Genomic DNA, 17879 nt, shown 5'->3' with positions numbered 1-17879 from the left:
CTAAATCAATTACTAATCATAGGGCCAGCTAAACTTGTCCCTTGTGCCTACACAATATCCATATCCCTCTATTTTTCTCCCATTTATGTCCCTATCTAAACCTCTTAGAAGTCCTGAATGTATCTGACTCTACCACCACCCCAGGTAGCACATTCCAGCACCTACCACTCTCTTTTTTAAAAAAAGCAACTTGCCTCTCACATCTCCTTTAAAATTATCTCTTCTCACCTTAAATGCATATCCTCTGGTACTAAACGTTTCAATCCCTGGAAAAAAATACTGTCTGTCTACTCTTTCGATCAGATCTCCTGTCAGACTTCACTGCTCCAAAGGAAACAATCCAAGTGTGTTGTTTATTTTGCACATGGGTATTTTATACTGTGTAAATACATAACAAGTTTATGTGAACTTGTGTTTGTCCTGTTCTTTTACTGCTGCTGCAAAAGCTATATTTCCTGGCCTTTTACCCTTGGTGTGGTGCCTACGATGACAGTAAGCTTGAACCTCCCCTAGAGGTATTGTGAAAACCACCTTTCTACCAACTGGCGTGTCTTTGGACAGCTGAGGGAAATACATGTGTGCGCACACACAGGAAGGAATGCAATGCATGCTTAGAAAGCGCTGGAATTGAACTCCAAACTCGAACATCCTGAGGTATAATAGTGTCATGCTAATCACTACTCTACCGTAGCCTGTCAGGGAGACTATTATGAGCCAGTCCGGTGTCCAGTCTCCATGAGGCATCTTCAGTTTTGAGGATAAGCCCTCTGTCCCACAAGCCTCACTTGCAATTCTCTACCCTGCAGTTTGGTGCAGGTTGGATCTTTGGGGAAAAGATTTAAAGAGGTAGGGGTTGAGGGCGACAGGGAACTAATGCAGAAAAGAACTGTGATAGATCAACAGCAATCATGTTGAATGCAGGGAGGTTTGAAGGGCTGAATGTTTACTCCTACGCCCTGACATTCTTGTATCCATCTCAGTGACTGTAGCAGCCATGTTTAGACTGAGAAAGTGCATGCATGGCCAGACTGACCAGAGCTTGATACACCACAACATGAGGAAGAAAGCTCTCTGTGCAGTATAGTGCTGTGGTCAGGTAACCTAATGAGTAACTAGATTGCTTTTCTCCACGTGGGGTTCCTCCCACATTCCAAAGACATTAAGGTTAGCAAATTGTGGAAATGCTATATTGGCAGCAGAAGCATAGCGACAATGTGGGCATCCCCCAACATATCTTTGGACTGCGCTGGTGTTTGATGCAAGCAACGCATTTCACTGTATGCTTCAATATACTTGTGACAAATAAAACTAATTATTATCTTTAACTTTTCTCTCTCCTTCATCAGTTCTCTCAAGAGATAGTCTGCTTGAAATGTTAACTCTGTTTCTGTCCACAAAAAGCCAGCTCTTTGACTGGCTAACAGTTTCCAGTTGTTTATTTTTTGTTTATATTTCAAAGGTATGGGCGATCCAGAGAATGAGTTCAAATTCACCCCACTGGGAGCTGAGGAATTTAATTTAATCTGAATTGCCTCCATTTGGGCAGGAGGATGCACTTAGGGATGACTACTGTCCTTTGAACACAGCGATAACATAGAGGAATAGCATGTCGAGCCTCTTCCTCCTACGTTCAATCCTGACCTCTGGCATTATCTGTGTGGGGTTTGCGCATTCTCCCTGCAATCACATTCATTTCCTCCCACGTTCCAACCACATGCAGGATCAGTGAGTTCATCAGCTGTGCTGTAAATTTTCTTCCTGATGTGTGTGGGTGAGAGATAAAATCAGGGTATGTTGGAGCATTTGTGTAAATTAGCTAGTTGGGTTGAAGAATCAACTAGGAATTGGCCAGTTAGTGTGACATTATTACAGCTTGGGCCGTCGGAGCTTGGAGTTCAATCCCAATGTCACCTGTGAAGTGTCTGTATGTCTTCCCCCTGGATTGCGTGGGTTCTCTCCAGGTGCTCCAGTTTCTTCCCACAGTCCAAACTGGGAATATACATTCCCAAGTTAATTGTATATTGTCCCATGATTAGGTTAGGGTTAAATTGGGTTTGCTGGATGGCATGGTTTAAAGGGCCAGAAGGGCCTATCTGCACTGTATTATTTATATAAATAGGTAGATTTCTACTTCTACTTGTGACAAGGTGCTAATAAATCCAGGGGTGCATGTAGGAGGAATTTATTTAGAGAATAACAGGCTCTTCTGACCCAACGAGCCTGCACTGCCCAGTTGCACCCAAGTGAACAATAACCTCCTAACCTGTATGTCTTTGAAGTGTGGGAGGAATCCAGAGCACATGGAGGAAACCCACGCGGTCATGGGGAGAACGTAGAAACTCCTTACAGATAGGGAATTGAATCTGCATTGCTAACAATGTAATAGCTGCTACATGACCAATCAAAAAACAGGTGAGTGTAAGATGGACTGAATGATGTCGGTAAGCCAGAATTTGTCTGCTCCTTGCTGACTATTCTACAATGTCCTTGTAGGATTCTGTACGGCTGCTGGCAGTTGAGGCCTGCGTCTGCATTGCACAGCTGCTGAAGCACGAGGAGCTGGAGAAGATGGTGATGCCCACACTTCGCCAGGCCATGGAGGACAAATCGTGGCGTGTACGCTACATGGTGGCAGACAAGTTCACTGTGGTATGCTGGTGGAGGGAGCCATGCTTCAATGGGAGGGAAGGGAAAAAGTGACCTGTGGTTAATGAGAGTAAATCTTACTCAACAGGCTGCATCTACAGCTGTTAAGTCTGTGACATCCCTTAAGGACAGAGGTTGAGAGATGCTGGAGATCCAGAGTAACACGCTCAAAATGCTTGAGGACCTCAGCAGGTCAGGCAGCATCTATGGAGGAGTATAAAGTTGACATTACAGGCCAAGACCTTTCATCAGGCTGCTTATTCCCCTCCATAGGTGCTGCCATACTTGCTGACTTCTTCCACTGGCAGATCTCATTCATCTCTCCTCTCCCCAGTCCACCTCTCTTTCTCTCCCTAGCATTCAGAATCAGGTTTATTATCAAAGACATATATTATGAAATTTGTTATTTTGTGGCAACTGCAGTGTAATACAAAAATTACATTAAGTTACAATATAGAAATCCAATAAATAAAAGTTATTTCTCACCATTCTACAAAAGATCAATAGAGAGGAATAACATTCAGACAACACATCCTCCCTTAGGTGTTACAGAGTTCACAAATCACAACCCTGGAATGTGGGATATGGAATAGAATACACTTTCAATGAACTTATCCAGAAATCTATGTGCCTTCATTGTTCAATCATCCTTCCCCATTGATCACCCGCCTGGCTTTTATCCCCGCAAACAGGACAAGTGCTACACCTGCCCATTCACATCCTCCCTCACCACCATTCAGGGCCATTTCTAGGTGTGGATCAATTGCCCTGTGATTATATCCAGTGCTCTGAATGTTCTTCCTCGATATCGGTGAGACCAAAGGCAGATTGGGGGACTGCTTTGTTGAACACCTTCTCTCCATCCACTACAAAAGGCCTGAGTTTCGTTTCAGTTCTGTTTCCCATTTCCTTTCTGACTTGTCTGTCCATGGCTGTCTCTACTGCCATGATGATGCCAAACTCAGGCTGGAGGAACAACACTTCACTCTATCTGGGTAGCCTCCAACCTGACGGTATGAACGTTGATTCTCCAACTTCCAGTAGTTTCTGTACCCTCCCCCCATGCCCTACCTTCTCATTCTGGCTTCTGCCCTCTTCCTTTTCAGTCTTCATAAATAGAACCATAGAAAACCTACAGCACAATACAGGCCCTTCAGTCCACAAAGCTGTGCCGAACATGTCCTTACCTTAGAAATTGCCTAAGGTTACCTATAGCCCTCTATTTTTCTAAGCTCCATGTACCTGTCCAAGTGACTCTTAAAAGACCCTATTGTATCTGCCTCCATCACCGTTATCAGCAGCCCATTCCATGCTCTCACCACTCTGTGTTAAAAACTTGCCCCTGACATCTCCCTTAAAACTATGCCATCTTGTGCTAGCCATTTCAGCCCTGGCCAAAAGCTTCTGACGATCCACATGATCAATGCCTCTCATCATCTTGTACACCTCTATCAGGTCACCTCTCATCCTCTGTCGCTCTAAGGAGAAAAGGCCGAGTTCACTCAGCCTTTTCTCATAAGGCCTGCTCCCCAAACCAGGCAACACAGAACAATACAGCACAGTACAGGCCCCTCGGCCCAGTGTTGTGCCGACCCTTAAACCCTGCCTCCCATATAACCCTCCACCTTAAATTCTTCCATATACCTTGTAAATTACATCCTTGTAAATCTCCTCTGCAGCCTTTCCATGGTTTCCACATCCTTCCTGTAGTGAGGTGACCAGAACTGAGCACAGTTCTCCAAGTGGAGTCTGACCATGGTCCTGTGTAGCTGCAACATTACCTCTCGGCTCTTAAACTCAATCCCACGATTGATGAAGGCCAATGCACCGTATGCCTTCTTAACCACAGAGTCAACCTGTGCAGCAGCTTTGAGTGTCCTATGGACTCGGACCCCAAGATCCCTCTGATCTTCCACACTGTCAAGTGTCTTACCATTAATACTATATTCTGCCATCATATTTAACCAACCAAAATGAACCACCTCACACTTCTTTGGATTGAACTTCATCTGCCACTTCTCAGCCCAGTTTTGCATCCTATCAATGTCCTGCTGTAACCTCTGACATCCCTCCATACTATCCACAACACCCCCAACCTTTATGTCATCAGCAAACTTACTAACCCTTCCCTCCACTTCCTCATCCAGGTCATTTATAAAAATCACAAAGAGAAGGGGTCCCAGAGCACATCCCTGAGGCACACCACTTCATGCAGAATATGACCCATCTACAACGACTCTCTGCCTTCTGTGGACAAGCCAGTTGTGGACCCACAAAACAATGTCCCCTTGGATCCCATGCCTCCTTACTTTCTCAATAAACCTCGCAAAGGGTAACTTCTCAAATGCCTTGCTGAAATCCATATATATTACATCTACTGCTCTACCTTCATCAGTGTGTTTAGTCACATACTCATAAAGTTCAAACAAGCTCGTAAGGCACGACCTGCATTTGACAAAGCCATGCTGACTATTCCTAAAGATGTGCCTCTCCAAATGCTCATAAATTCTGCCTCTCAGGATCTTCTCCATCAGCTTACTAACCATTGAAGTAAGACTCACTTGTGTATAATTTCCTGGGCTATCTCTACACCTTTTCTTGAATAAGGGAACAACATCCACAACCCTCCAATCATCCAGAACTTCTCCCATCCCTATTGATATGCAGAGATCATCGCCAGAGGCTCAGCAATCTCCTCCCTCACCTCCCACAGAAGCCTGGGGTACATCTTTTCCGGTCCCAGTGACTTATCCAACTTGATGTGTTCCAAAAGCTCTTCTTCTTGACTAGAATTACAGCAGCCTTTGTAACACATGGTTCCTGTACCCTACCATCCTTTCGGTCTCATCGGAGCATACCTATGCAGAACCCCACACAAATATCCCCTGATCATTTGCCACATTTCTTCAGTACCCTTCCCTGAGAACATCTGTTTCCAATTTATGCTTCCAAGTTCCTGCCTGATAGCCTCATATTTCCCCTTACTCTAATTAAACACTTTCCTAACTTGTCTGTTCCGATCCCTCTCCAATGCTATTGTAAAGGAAATAGAATTGTGATCACTATCTCCGAAATTCTCTCCCACTGAGAGATCTGACACCTGACCAGATTCGTTTCCCAATACAAGATCAACTATAGCCTCTCGTAGGCTTATCTACATATTGTGTCAAGCAACTTTCTTGAACACACCTATCTAAACTCCTCCTTCTCGGGAGATGCCAATTGATATTTGGGAAATTAAAATCTCCCACCACAACAACCCTGTTATTATTGCACCTTTCTGGAACCTGTCTTCCTATTTGCTCCTCAATGTCCCTGTTACTATTGGGTGGTCTATAAAAAATACCCAGTAGAGTTATTGACCCCTTCCTGTTCCTAACTTCCACCCACAGAGATTCCGTAGACACCCCTCCACAACTTGCTCCTTTTCTGCAGCCATGACACTACCTCTGATCAACAGTGCCACGCCCCCACCTCTTTTGCCTTCCTCCCTGTCCTTTCTGAAACATCTAAAGCCTGGCACTTGAAGTAACCATTCCTGTCCCTGAGCCATTCAAGTCTCTGTAATGGTCACAACATCATAGCTCCAAGTACTGATCCACGCTCTAAGCTCATCCGCTTTGTTCATGATACTCCTTGCATTAAAATACACATCTCAAACCATTGGTCTGAGCGTGTCCCTTCTGTATCAGCTGCTTATCCTCCCTCTCACACTGTCTCCAAGCTTTCTCTATTTGTGAGCCAGCCACCTCTTCCTCCATCCCTTCAATTTTGTTCCCACACCCCAGCAATTCTAGCTTAAACTGTACCCAGCAGCCTTAGCAAATCTCCCCGCCAGGATATTGGTGCCCCTGGGATTCAAGTGCAACCCATCCTTTTTGTACAGGTCACACCTGCCCCAAAAGAGGTCCTAATGATCCAGAAATCTGAATCTGCTGTCTGCTCCAATCCCTCAGCCACACATTTATTCTCCACCTCATTCTATTCCTATTCTCACTATCACGTGGCACAGGCAGTAGTCCCAAGATTACTGCTTCTCAACTTCTTTCCTAACTCCCTGTAGTTTGCTTTCAGGACCTTCTCCCTTTTCCTACTTATGTCATTGGTACCAATATGTACCACGACCTTTGGCTGTTCTCCTTCCTATTTCAGGATATCATGGATGCGATCAGAAACATCCTGGACCCTGGCACCTGGGAGGCAAACTACCATCTGTGTTTCTTTTCTGCATCCACAGAATCGCCTGTGTGACCCCTAACTATAGAGTCCCCTATCATCTTCATCTTCCTTTCCCTACCCTTCTGAGCCACAGGGCCAGACTCTGTGCCAGAGGCACAGACACTGTTTCTTCCCCCTGGTAGGCCATCTCCCTCAACAGTACTCAAACAGGAGTACTTATTGTTAAAGGGGACAAACACTGGAGTACTCTCCAGTACCTGACGCCTGCCCTTCCCTGTCCTGACTGTTACCCACTTACTGTCTCCCGAGGCCCCGATGTAACTACCTGCCTGAATCTCCTATCTATCACCTCCTCACTATCCCTGACCAGACGAAGGTCATCGAGCTGCATCTCCAGTTCCTTAACACGGTCCCTAAGAAGCTGCAGCTCGACCAGAAACTTTGTTTATTCCCCTCCATGAATGCTGCAGAATCTGCTCAGTTCCTCCAGCATTTTGTGTATGTTGTTCTAAGTTTCCAACATCTGCAGAATCTCTTGTTTTTATGAGCATGATTTACTATATAAATCATGTTGAGGCATCACAGAAGACAGAAAATCTTGATACATCTGCTTTCATAAACTGCAAACCCCTGCAATGTGAGGGTCACCTGTGTCACAAAGAAGAGACGATTTATAGATGCTGGAATCCAAGCAACACACCCAAAATGCTGGAGGAACTCAAAGGACAGGCAGCATCTATGAAAGGAGCCAACTGTTGTAGTTTCAGGCCGAGACCTTTCATCAGAACTAGAGAAAAAAGATGAGAAGTCAGAGTAAGAGAGTGGGGGAGGGGAGGAAGCAATGCAAGATAGTAGGTGATAGGTGAAGGCTGAGGGGGGATGGGGTGAAGTAAAGAGCTGGGAAGTCGATTAGTGAAAGTGATAAAGGGCTGGAGAAGGGGGAATCTGATAGAGGACAGAAGGCCATGGTTGAAAGAGAAGGGGGAGGAGCACCTAAGAGAGGTGACGGACAGGTAAGGAGATAAGGTGAGAGGTAAATGGGAGTGGGAATGATCAGTAACTTCTGCCATCTCCAATGGGATCCCACCAAGCTCGTCTTTCCCTCCCCTCCCCCCTACGTTCTGCTTTCCACAGGGATCGCTCCCTGCACGACTCCCTTGTCCATTCGTCCCTCCCCACTCATCTCCCTCCTGGCACTTATCCTTGCAAGCAGAACAAGTGCTACACCTGCTCCCTCACTAACATTCAGGACCCCAAACAGTCCTTCCAGGTGATGCGACACTTCACCTATGAGTCTATCGGGTCATCTACTGTATCCGGTGCTCAAGGTGTGGCCTCCTGGTTATCAGTGAGACCCGACGTAGATTGGGAGACAACTTAGCCGAGCACCTACATTCTGTACGCCAGAAAAAGCGGGATCTTCCAGTGGCCATCCATTTTATTTCCACTTCCCATTCCCATTCTGACATGTCTATTCATAGCCTCCTCTACTGCCGCGATAAGGCCACCCTCAAGTAGGAGGAACAGCACCTTACATTCCTTATAGATAGCCTCCAACCTAATGGCATGAACGTGGATTTCTTGAACTTCCGGCACTGCCCCCCCCCCCTCACCATTCCCCATTCCCATTTCCCTCTCACTTTATCTTCTTACCTGGCCATCACTGCTCTCTGCTGCTCCTCCTCCATTTTTCCATGGCCTTCTGTCCTCTCCTCTTCTCTAGCCCTTTAGCTCTTTCACCACTCAATTTCCCAGCTCTCTACTTCACCCCTCCTCCATCCCAGTTTCACCTATCACCTGCTACCTTGTATTTCTCCCTCCCACTCACGAGCAGATCCCCCATCACCTCTGGGTGCCCTGTCCAGTTCTCAGCAGTGCACTCATCCAAACACACCTCGCTGTACTTCTCCTGCTACGACTTGCTCTCCTTTTACGTATTGCGCAGATGTTACCTCAAGGCCAGCCCTTCCTTCCCAACCACTGCAGCCTCCTTCAGACTTACTCAGTCTCTGCATGCCTCCAGTCTAACCCACCCTCACCTCCTCCCACCACTCAAGCCTTTTCGAGCCACGCTGCCAGCAGCCTACAATTTAACATCAGCTTAATCACGGGACAATTTACAGTGACCAATTAACCTACTAACCAGTACATCTTTGGAATGTGGGAGGAAATCAGAGCACCCAGGGAAAGCCTACATGTTCATGAACGCCTTGCAGTGAACTCCAATGCCCCAAGCTGTAATAGCATCGCTCTAAGCACTGCACTACTCTGTCTGTGTCGGCTGGTTTCCTCACATCAGAGACACCTGCCAAGCCACAGCTTTGCAGCCTTTGATCATGGGGCTTGCTATCTCTTTGTGGTATCTGATCTTGGTTTGATAGAAGCCAAAGCTGCTTGTCATGTTAGAGATGCTATATGATGGATGTTGTTTATTGTCATTGCTTGTGGGTAAACTCATTAATTTTATTCTTTCAACAGTCAACTCATTTGAGCAGCTCGCTTGGCCCTTGTGAGCACACATTCAACTGTTGCTGGGTAATACAAACAGCACAGACTTCCATGTGAGGCTAACAGTCCTCGATTTAGCTCAAAGATTGCAGCTCTGTGTGCCACACTCTCTGCTCCCCACCACACACTTCCAAATTCTCATTCATTCTCTCTCGTTCTCTCTCTCTGTCGCTCTCTTTCTCTTGCTCTCCTCCTTTTGCCTCTCCCTCACACTTGGTTTGCCACTCCAACCCCCAGGCTTTCCATTTTTTTGGGCACCCAAACTGTAAGCCCTTTGCTGCCTGGTGACCACTCCTCCCTCTCGTCAGTGCTGTTCTGTTGCCCTCAGTCGCAGTGTTTGTGCTTACTATGGATGGGGTCTGGTGAGGGACCGTGGGTCTTATTAATGGCATAATTTGATGCTCAGAGCTCTGCTAATGATGATAAGTGTTGCTTCACTGTTTAAGTGCTCTATTTCTCTTGTCTCCCCACATTATCTGATCCAAACCCTTCTTCCCCCCCACCTCCTTATCCTTCTTCTACTCTCTCTTCCCCCTCCTCCCTCTACCGACCTCCACTTCCCTCCCACATATCCCTTCCTTTTCTGATGTGAATTCCCTCTCATCCCCTCCTATCCCACCCACCCATTCTGCTCATTGCTTCTCCCCCATGGCCTCTTCTCCTTGGTTGGCTTCACCTCCCTCCCTCCCTGTTTCCCAACCTCCATCTCTCCCTGGTGTTGTGCTGGACAGCTGCAGAAAGCCGTAGGCCCTGAGATCACCAAGAAAGACCTGTTGCCAGTCTTCCAGAACCTCCTGAAGGACTGTGAAGCTGAAGTCCGTACTGCTGCTGCCCAGAAGCTCAAAGGTCAGGGTCTACATTGTCACTCCCCCTACCACACATACACACGTGGCCAGTGGTGCTGCTAGAGGGTAATTGTTGGAAAGCACAGCATGATGCCACATGCGGTACCCTGGTGTGAGTTCTCAGAGAACTGTGCTGAACTCCCTGCGTGTAGGTGTGAGGGCTTGAGGCCTTGGCTTAATACCCAGCCTGAGAGGGGACATTCAGACAGAGAGTCTTGCCTTAGTGCTGCCCTCCAATGGTCCAATCAGTCATCTTTACTCTGCATGAATGTGCAGCACTCCCTCAGAACACCACCTAAATGCAGCTTCCCTCTGTAAAGCTTGTTCATAAATGCTGCACTTCTCTCATTACTACCCCTTCAGCAGTTCAGCTGCCCTACACTCCTGGGCCCTTGGTACTGCCCCTTCAACAAGCTACTGCACCAACTCTGTCCTGACGAAAGGTCACAGCCTGTAACATCAACTCTATTCTTTTCCATACAAGTTGCCTGACCTGCTGAGTTCCTCCAGCATTTTGTGTATTACTGTGGATTTTCAGCATCTGCAGAATCTCTTGTGTTTCAGATTTGCTGCCAAACTCTCCTGTGTCTCTGCAATACTCCCTCAGTACACCTCTTCCTCTTGTACACTCAGTCAATGCTGTATTAGGTAGTTCCTGTATCTAATAAAGTAGCCACTGAGTGTATGTTCGTCGTCTTCTGCTGCTACATCCACTTAAAAGTTCGATGTTTTATGTGTTCAGAGAGTTCTTCTGCACACCACTGTTGTAATGTGTGGTTATTTGAGTTACCAGCACTCTCCTGTCAGCTTGAATCAGTCTGGCCATTCTCCTCTGACCTCTCTCATTAACAAGGTGTTTTTGCCTACAGAACAACCAGCTGACTCACTGGGTGTTTTTTTTAATTTCTCGTGCCATCCTCTGTAAACTCTAGAGACTGCTGTGCGTAAAAAATCTCAGGAAATCAGTGGTTTCTGAGATACTGAAACCATCCTGTCTGGCACCAGCAATCATTTCACGGTCAAAGTCACTTGGATCACATTTTTTCCCCATTCTAATGTTTGGTCTGAACAATCATGAGCATATCTGAATGCTTTTACACATTGAGTTACTGCCACATGATTGTCTAAAGAAACATTTGCATTACAAGCAGGTGCATCTAATAACATGCCCATTGAGTGTACAATGCCTCCTCAATGCTGCTCCTCACAGTGAAACTGCTCGCTGTATGTCGGACTGCCATTGGCCCTCTCCCGAGCTGTCAATTTGCACCGCTGCTTTCTGCTCTTTGCAGTCCAGAGTCTCATCATGAGGAACCAGGTACATCAGGCACAGCACCTGAAACCCTGACCTTGTTCTATCTCTTCACCTCAGTTACTGTGGGTGGCAGGGACTGTGTCTCAGTGTCCAACGCCAGCTGCCTCTAAGCATAATGCAAGTGTCCTGCAATGATAATCATTTATCTGGTGAGGCCCACTGCACAGAATTTAGATAAGCCCACCTTCCCCTTACAAATACCCTCTTTCCTCCCGGAGTCCCCCCCCCCCCCCATTTGGATAGCCATTAACAGGTGTCTCAACCTCCCACGCCTTCCCTCTCCCATGTTGTATAGCCTCAGCTAGTTTTCATTGCAATTGGAGGAAGTCATTTGCCACCTCCCCCCCATTCTCACTTATCTTGGTTAATTTTTAAGCTTGCCGCACTTGGGAAGATGCACCTCCAGCATTCAGCACTTTAATGATAATTTATTTACAAAAATCATTATAAATTCCAACAACTACAGTGCTCTTGTACAATCACATCACAAACATAAACTAGACAAATCATGACTAACGTAGACTAAACTAACACATTCCCATTCTCATCAAGGACGACATTCCCCCACCGTGCCTGAAGGTCCAGAAACACCTCTGTTACTCGTGAATGGCACGTGTTCTTTTTCCACAGCTATCCTGTCACAATGCTTTCCTCCTCCGTGACGGTGCAGAGATATCTCATTGCTGTGTTGCGAACCCCGTAACTGGGTCACTTACCAGCAAAGATAGAGAGGTCCGTTGAAGTCTGATGGTACTATTTTTAAAAGTCTTTATTTATAAAGGGGCACAAAAATAAGATTAATACAAACATTCAGATAATATACGTCGTCAATACTCAATCTAAAAGTGCGGGTATAGTAATAATCATCAATAAGAAATAGCTCTATCATTTGTCTAGGGGATAATGTATTGTCCGATGGAAATATAAAAGTCACTCAGTTCCTGCAGGCTTCAGCCTGTGGGGACCGCTGGGTTTTCACTTGTTGGAGAGAGAGAGATTTTTGAGTAAAGAAACTTGCCCGGGTCTTTTATGAGGCCAATCCGTTGAGTCGGGGGAGTTGGTTCCCCATTGTTAGTTCAAAGTCGTTTTCTGTGGTACCAGCCACCAGCTCCCAGGCAAGGGAACCGAACGCACGTGACTTCCTTCAAATGGCTTCCCGCTATTACGGGATCGCTAGCGTTTCTTCTGGTGCGTCTGAGGGGCCGTCTCTACAGCCCCTCTTTTATCGTGACTCGCAGGGTAGTAGATGTCAATCAGGTTGGGGGTGATGCAATCTCTCTCTCAACCAGCCCACTTTGCCCGAGGGCTTGCACGTAGCATAGTCCCCAATCCACAAATGTGTCTCCAAGAGATAATGGCCAATGTCGCGTTATTTTGCATCGCTGGGGAACGAGGCATTCGGCACGTCTCTCTCCCATTTCCTGGGTCCACTGACCCAACCCACTAGTGCTCTTGCGATTCTCACAAAGGAGGGGGCTGCGGGCATAACAGCTGCAAGTAGTGAAGCACTTATCCTTCAGTACCACAATCAAGAGTGCCTTGCTTCTTGTATGCTCTCATAAATGTGCTATTCTCTCAGTTTTGATTCAGCATCGTCCCTCCGGCACCCCGGTGTCCACTTCTCACTGTCCCTGCACTCCACCACCTCTGTTCTGTAGTTTTACTTATTGGGCTTTGGTTCATTTCACTAGTCATGTAAAGCAATTTCACGCAATCTCCTTAAGTTCTTGTTCTTGTCTGTGATTGGATTAAAGTGTCCACAGGATAATCGGTGAACCTGTATATCCATTTGCTGTCTCCACAGAGTTCTGTGAGAACCTGCCCAAGGATGTTCGGCAACAGATCATCCTGAACCAGGTCCTGCCCTGTGTCAAAGTAAGCTTTCTTCTGTTGCAGCTTATTTATTTAGAGATACAGAGTGGAATAGGCCTTTCCAGCCTTTCAACCTGTGCTGCCCAGCAACCCTTAATAACACTGATTGAACCCTAATTTAATCATGGGACAATTAACAATGACCAATTAACCTATCCATCTTTGGACTGTGGGAGGAGACCAGAGGACCCAGAGAAAACCCACACATTTTACAGGGAGACTTCTCACAGAGGACACCACAATTGAACCCCAAACTATAACAGCATCACGCTAACTTTAGCGACCATGGTGGCCTAGTTGTGTATAACCCGTACTGCCATGCTCTTCGAAGTTTGACATTATAGTGTAAATGGAGCTTCACTCTGTCTGACCCTGATGGTGTGTGATGGGACGGTGTGGAGGGAGCTTCACTCTGTGTCTGACCCTGGGAGTGTGTGGAGGGAGCTTCATTCTGTGTCTGACCCCCGGGAGTGTGTGATGGGATGGTGTGGAGGGAGCTTCACTCTGTGTCTGACCCTGGGAGTGTGTGATGGGACAGTGGAGGGAACTTCACTCTGTCTCTGATCCTGGGAGTGTGTGATGGTATAGTGTGGAGGGAGATTCACGCTGTGTCTGACCCTGGGAGTGTGTGATGGGACGGTGTGGAGGGATGTGTCTCTGATCCTGAGAGAGTGTGATGGGACGGTGTGGAGGGAGCCTCACTGTGTGTCTGACCCCGGGAGTTGTGATGGGACGGTGTGGAGGGATGTGTCTCTGATCCTGAGAGAGTGTGATGGGATGGTGTGGAGGGAGATTCACTCTGTGTCTGACCCTGGGAGTGTGTGATGGGACGGTGTGGAGGGAGATTCACTCTGTGTCTGACCCTGGGAGTGTGTGATGGGACGGTGTGGAGGGAGATTCACTCTCTGTCTGACCCTGGGAGTGTGTGATGGGACGGTGTGGAGGGAGATTCACTCAGTGTCTGACCCCGGGAGTGTGTGATGGGACGTTGTGGAGGGAGATTCACTATGTGTCTGACCCTGGGAGTGTGTGATGGGACGGTGTGGAGGGAGATTCACTCTGTGTCTGACCCCGGGAGTGTGTGATGGGACGTTGTGGAGGGAGATTCACTATGTGTCTGACCCTGGGAGTGTGTGATGGGACGGTGTGGAGGGAGATTCACTCAGTGTCTGACCCCGGGAGTGTGTGGAGGGAGATTCACTCTGTGTCTGACCCCGGGAGTGTGTGATGGGACGGTGTGGAGGGAGATTCACTATGTGTCTGACCCCGGGAGTGTGCGATGGGACGGTGGGACAAGGGCTTTACTCTTTTGCTAGCCAAGTGCAATCACCAATGTGAAGTTGAAGTTTTGTACTGTGTAGGAAGTTTTGTTCCTGACTTTTCCCTTGGTCCTTGTCCAGGAGCTGGTCTCAGATGGTAACGAGCACGTGAAATCAGCAATAGCTTCGGTCATCATGGGCCTCTCCCCCATCTTGGGGATGGACAGCACCGTGGAACATCTCTTGCCTCTCTTTTTGGTGCAGCTGAAAGATGAGGTGAGTGGGTCCCAGGAACCCCCTCCCCTTGCAAACCCTCTGAGCCTCTGATGGAGGAACTCTGCTGGAGAAACTCAGAGGGTCAAACAGCACCTTTTGCTTGGATATGGGAAAAGGAAATTATTTTATTCATTTTCAGATACAGCACATTAACAAACCCTACTGACCCAACAAGCCTGTGCCGCCAAATTACACCCTTGTGACCAATTAACCTACTAGCCTGTACGTCTTTGGAATGTGAGAGGAAACCAGCACACCCAGAGGAGGTGCACAGGCTCATGGGGAGAATGAACACAGGTCACTAATGCTGTAATAGCGTTAAGCTAACCGCAGTGCTTCTGCAGCACCCATTGAAATGTTGATGTTTTGAGTTGAAACCCTGCATCAGATAGAACCCTGAAGGTTCAAGGGCCACTGCGGAGGCAAGGGACAGATGTGTCAGTGTCAGAAGCCAATCCTAGAGTTGACACAAGGATGATTGCTGAAAAGAAAATGTGCAAATGTCAAGGAAGGAAGAATAGGCTGGACTTCAGGGGGAAGAATGAGGATGAACTCAGATAATGTTATAAAGGATTGATACAACAGACGCCATTGGATGTTTCGACTTGAGTCTGTGAATATTAGATTGTCTCTAAGGGATATAGGTAGGCTGAATGCTTGGAGGGCTTTTCCCCTCGGGGTGGCTGAGACTAGAACTAGAAGTCACAGGTTAAGGGTGAAAGGTTAAATATTAAAAAGGAATCTAGGGGAAGAGTGGTGCAAGTGTTGAATAAACTGGCAGTGGAAATGGTAGATGCGGGTTCAATTGCAACATTTAAGAACTTGGATGGGAGGTCCATGGTCTGAATGCAGGTAGATGGGACTAGGCAGAAAACCAGCCCAGCACAGACTAAATGGTTCAAGGGGCCTGTTTCAGTGATGTTGTCCTTCGTGACTCAATCCTGGATCAAACTGTGAGGAAGAGCAGCAGGCAGGTGTCACTATGGTGGGACTGTGTGGAACACAAGTTTCTTATTTCCCCACAATCTGCTGATGACTGAGTTGGTTGAAACCCAAGGACGTCAGGCTGACCTCATCCTTACAGCCTTGGGACATGAGGAAGCAGATGAGATCTTGGTTTCACATCTCATCTGTAAAGCTAAATGGTATGGGTGGTATGCTAGCAAAATCTAACAAGGTTATCTCTCTCATGTTCCTTCAGCTGCTGTTTTTTTTCCCACTGTTACATAAGTATCAAACAGACCTCATGTTTGATAAAGAGCTCTGATCTCTTGTCTACCTTGTGGTGGCAGTTTCACCTTATTCATCTTGCTGCACTGCACTTTCTCTGTAACTGTAATAGTATATTCTGCACTCTGTGTTCCTTATTGCTGCCTCAATGTACTCAAGTATGGATTGATCAGTCTGGACAGTACACAAAAATTTTCACAGTATCTGGGTACATGTGGCAATTATAAACTGACTGGGACTTCAGTGATTAGCATGTTACCAAGTGATATGCTGAACCCATGTCAGCACTTGAGAAAGGCTCAGAATTAGAATCAGGTTTATTAACACTGACAAATGTCATGAAATTTCTTGTTTTATGGCAAAAGTATAGTGCACAACATAAAATGTACTATAAATTACTACACTCGCTCACTCACTCTGGTTTATTGGGACACACGGGGACGAGTACATTTTGGCCTAATTAGCCGAAGTTTCTTGGGAATAGTCAAAAAGGAATAAAAAAGGTCAATGAATAACAAATTAAGTGTTAAATACAGAATAAATTAGAACACTACCGATAGTACTACAGCACTGTAAAACTATGTATTAGTTCCTAATTGTTATCAAAGGATGCACATCAACTTTGGCAGGGTTTTTCAATCCATTACTTCTACTACTACTACTACTACTTATACTTTACTACTTCAAAGCAGAACCCAACATCATGGATGGCAGTGACGCTTCACTCTCAGACAAGCTTAATGACTTTTGTGCTCACTGAGAAAGAGAGAATAAAACTCTAGCTATGAGGATCTCACAAGATGGCAGGCCCCAAAGAAGTAACTGATAAGGCTCTAAGAACTTGTGCCAACCAACTGGCAGGGGTGTTCAAAAACATTTTCAATCTCTCACTGCTACAGTCAGAAGTTCCCATCGGCTTCAAAAGGGCATCAATTATACCAGTGCCCAAGAAGAGCAGTGGAGCTGCCTTAACAACTATCGTATAGTAGCACTCATATCTACAATGATGAATTGCTTTGAAAGGATGGTTATGACTAGAGTCAACTCTTGCCCAAACAAGGACCTGGACCCACTGCAATTTGCCTATCGCCACTATAGGTCTACGGCAGACACGATTTCATTGGCTGTCCTCGTGGCCTTGGATCACCTGGACATTTCAAAGACCTATGTCAGGATGGTGTTTATTGACTATAATTCAGTGTTTAACACATCATTCCTACAGTCATGATTGAAAAGCTACAGAACCTGGGCCTCTGTATCTCCATCTGTAACCGGATCCTCAACTTTGTAACAGGAAAACCACGATCTGTGCGGATTGGTGATAACATCTTCAACTTGCTGACAATTAATATTGGCACACCTTGGGGACGTGGACTTTGCCCACTGCTCTACTCTCTCTACACTCCCTATGACTGTGGCTAGGCATAGCTCAAATGCCATCTATAAATTTGCTGATGATACAGCCATTGTTGGCAGAATCTCAGATGGTAACAAGAGGGCATACAGGAGTAAGATACACCAACTAGTTGAATGATGTCACACACACAACAATTTTACCTATGTGCTGTGGAAGAGCATTCTGACTGGCTGTATCACTGTCTGATATGGTGGTGGTGGGGTGGGGGGGGGTTATGGGGACTACTGCACAGGATTGAAGCAAGCTGCAGAGTTGTAAAATTAGTTAGCTCCATCATGGGTACTAGCCTCTGTAGTATCCAAAACATCTTCAGGGAGCAATACCTCAAAAAG

General features: G+C 46.5%; 1 protein-coding gene across 2 annotated transcripts in view; it reads left to right on the top strand.

The window, feature by feature from the left end:
- Positions 1–17879, top strand: part of LOC140731845 (serine/threonine-protein phosphatase 2A 65 kDa regulatory subunit A beta isoform-like) — an 86229-nt gene that overhangs the window by 24014 nt on the left and 44336 nt on the right. For both annotated transcript variants that reach the window (XM_073053753.1, XM_073053762.1), the window contains exons 6-9: positions 2494–2649; positions 10065–10179; positions 13298–13368; positions 14766–14900. In XM_073053753.1, coding sequence (XP_072909854.1) covers positions 2494–2649; positions 10065–10179; positions 13298–13368; positions 14766–14900 — 477 coding nt within the window. The remainder of the gene's footprint in view (positions 1–2493; positions 2650–10064; positions 10180–13297; positions 13369–14765; positions 14901–17879) is intronic.

The sequence above is a fragment of the Hemitrygon akajei genome, chromosome 1 (assembly GCF_048418815.1).
Source record: "Hemitrygon akajei chromosome 1, sHemAka1.3, whole genome shotgun sequence".
NCBI classification, from domain to species: domain Eukaryota; kingdom Metazoa; phylum Chordata; class Chondrichthyes; order Myliobatiformes; family Dasyatidae; genus Hemitrygon; species Hemitrygon akajei.
The sequence above is the reverse complement of the archived record's forward strand: the minus strand, read 5'-3'. Positions and strand labels throughout refer to the sequence as shown.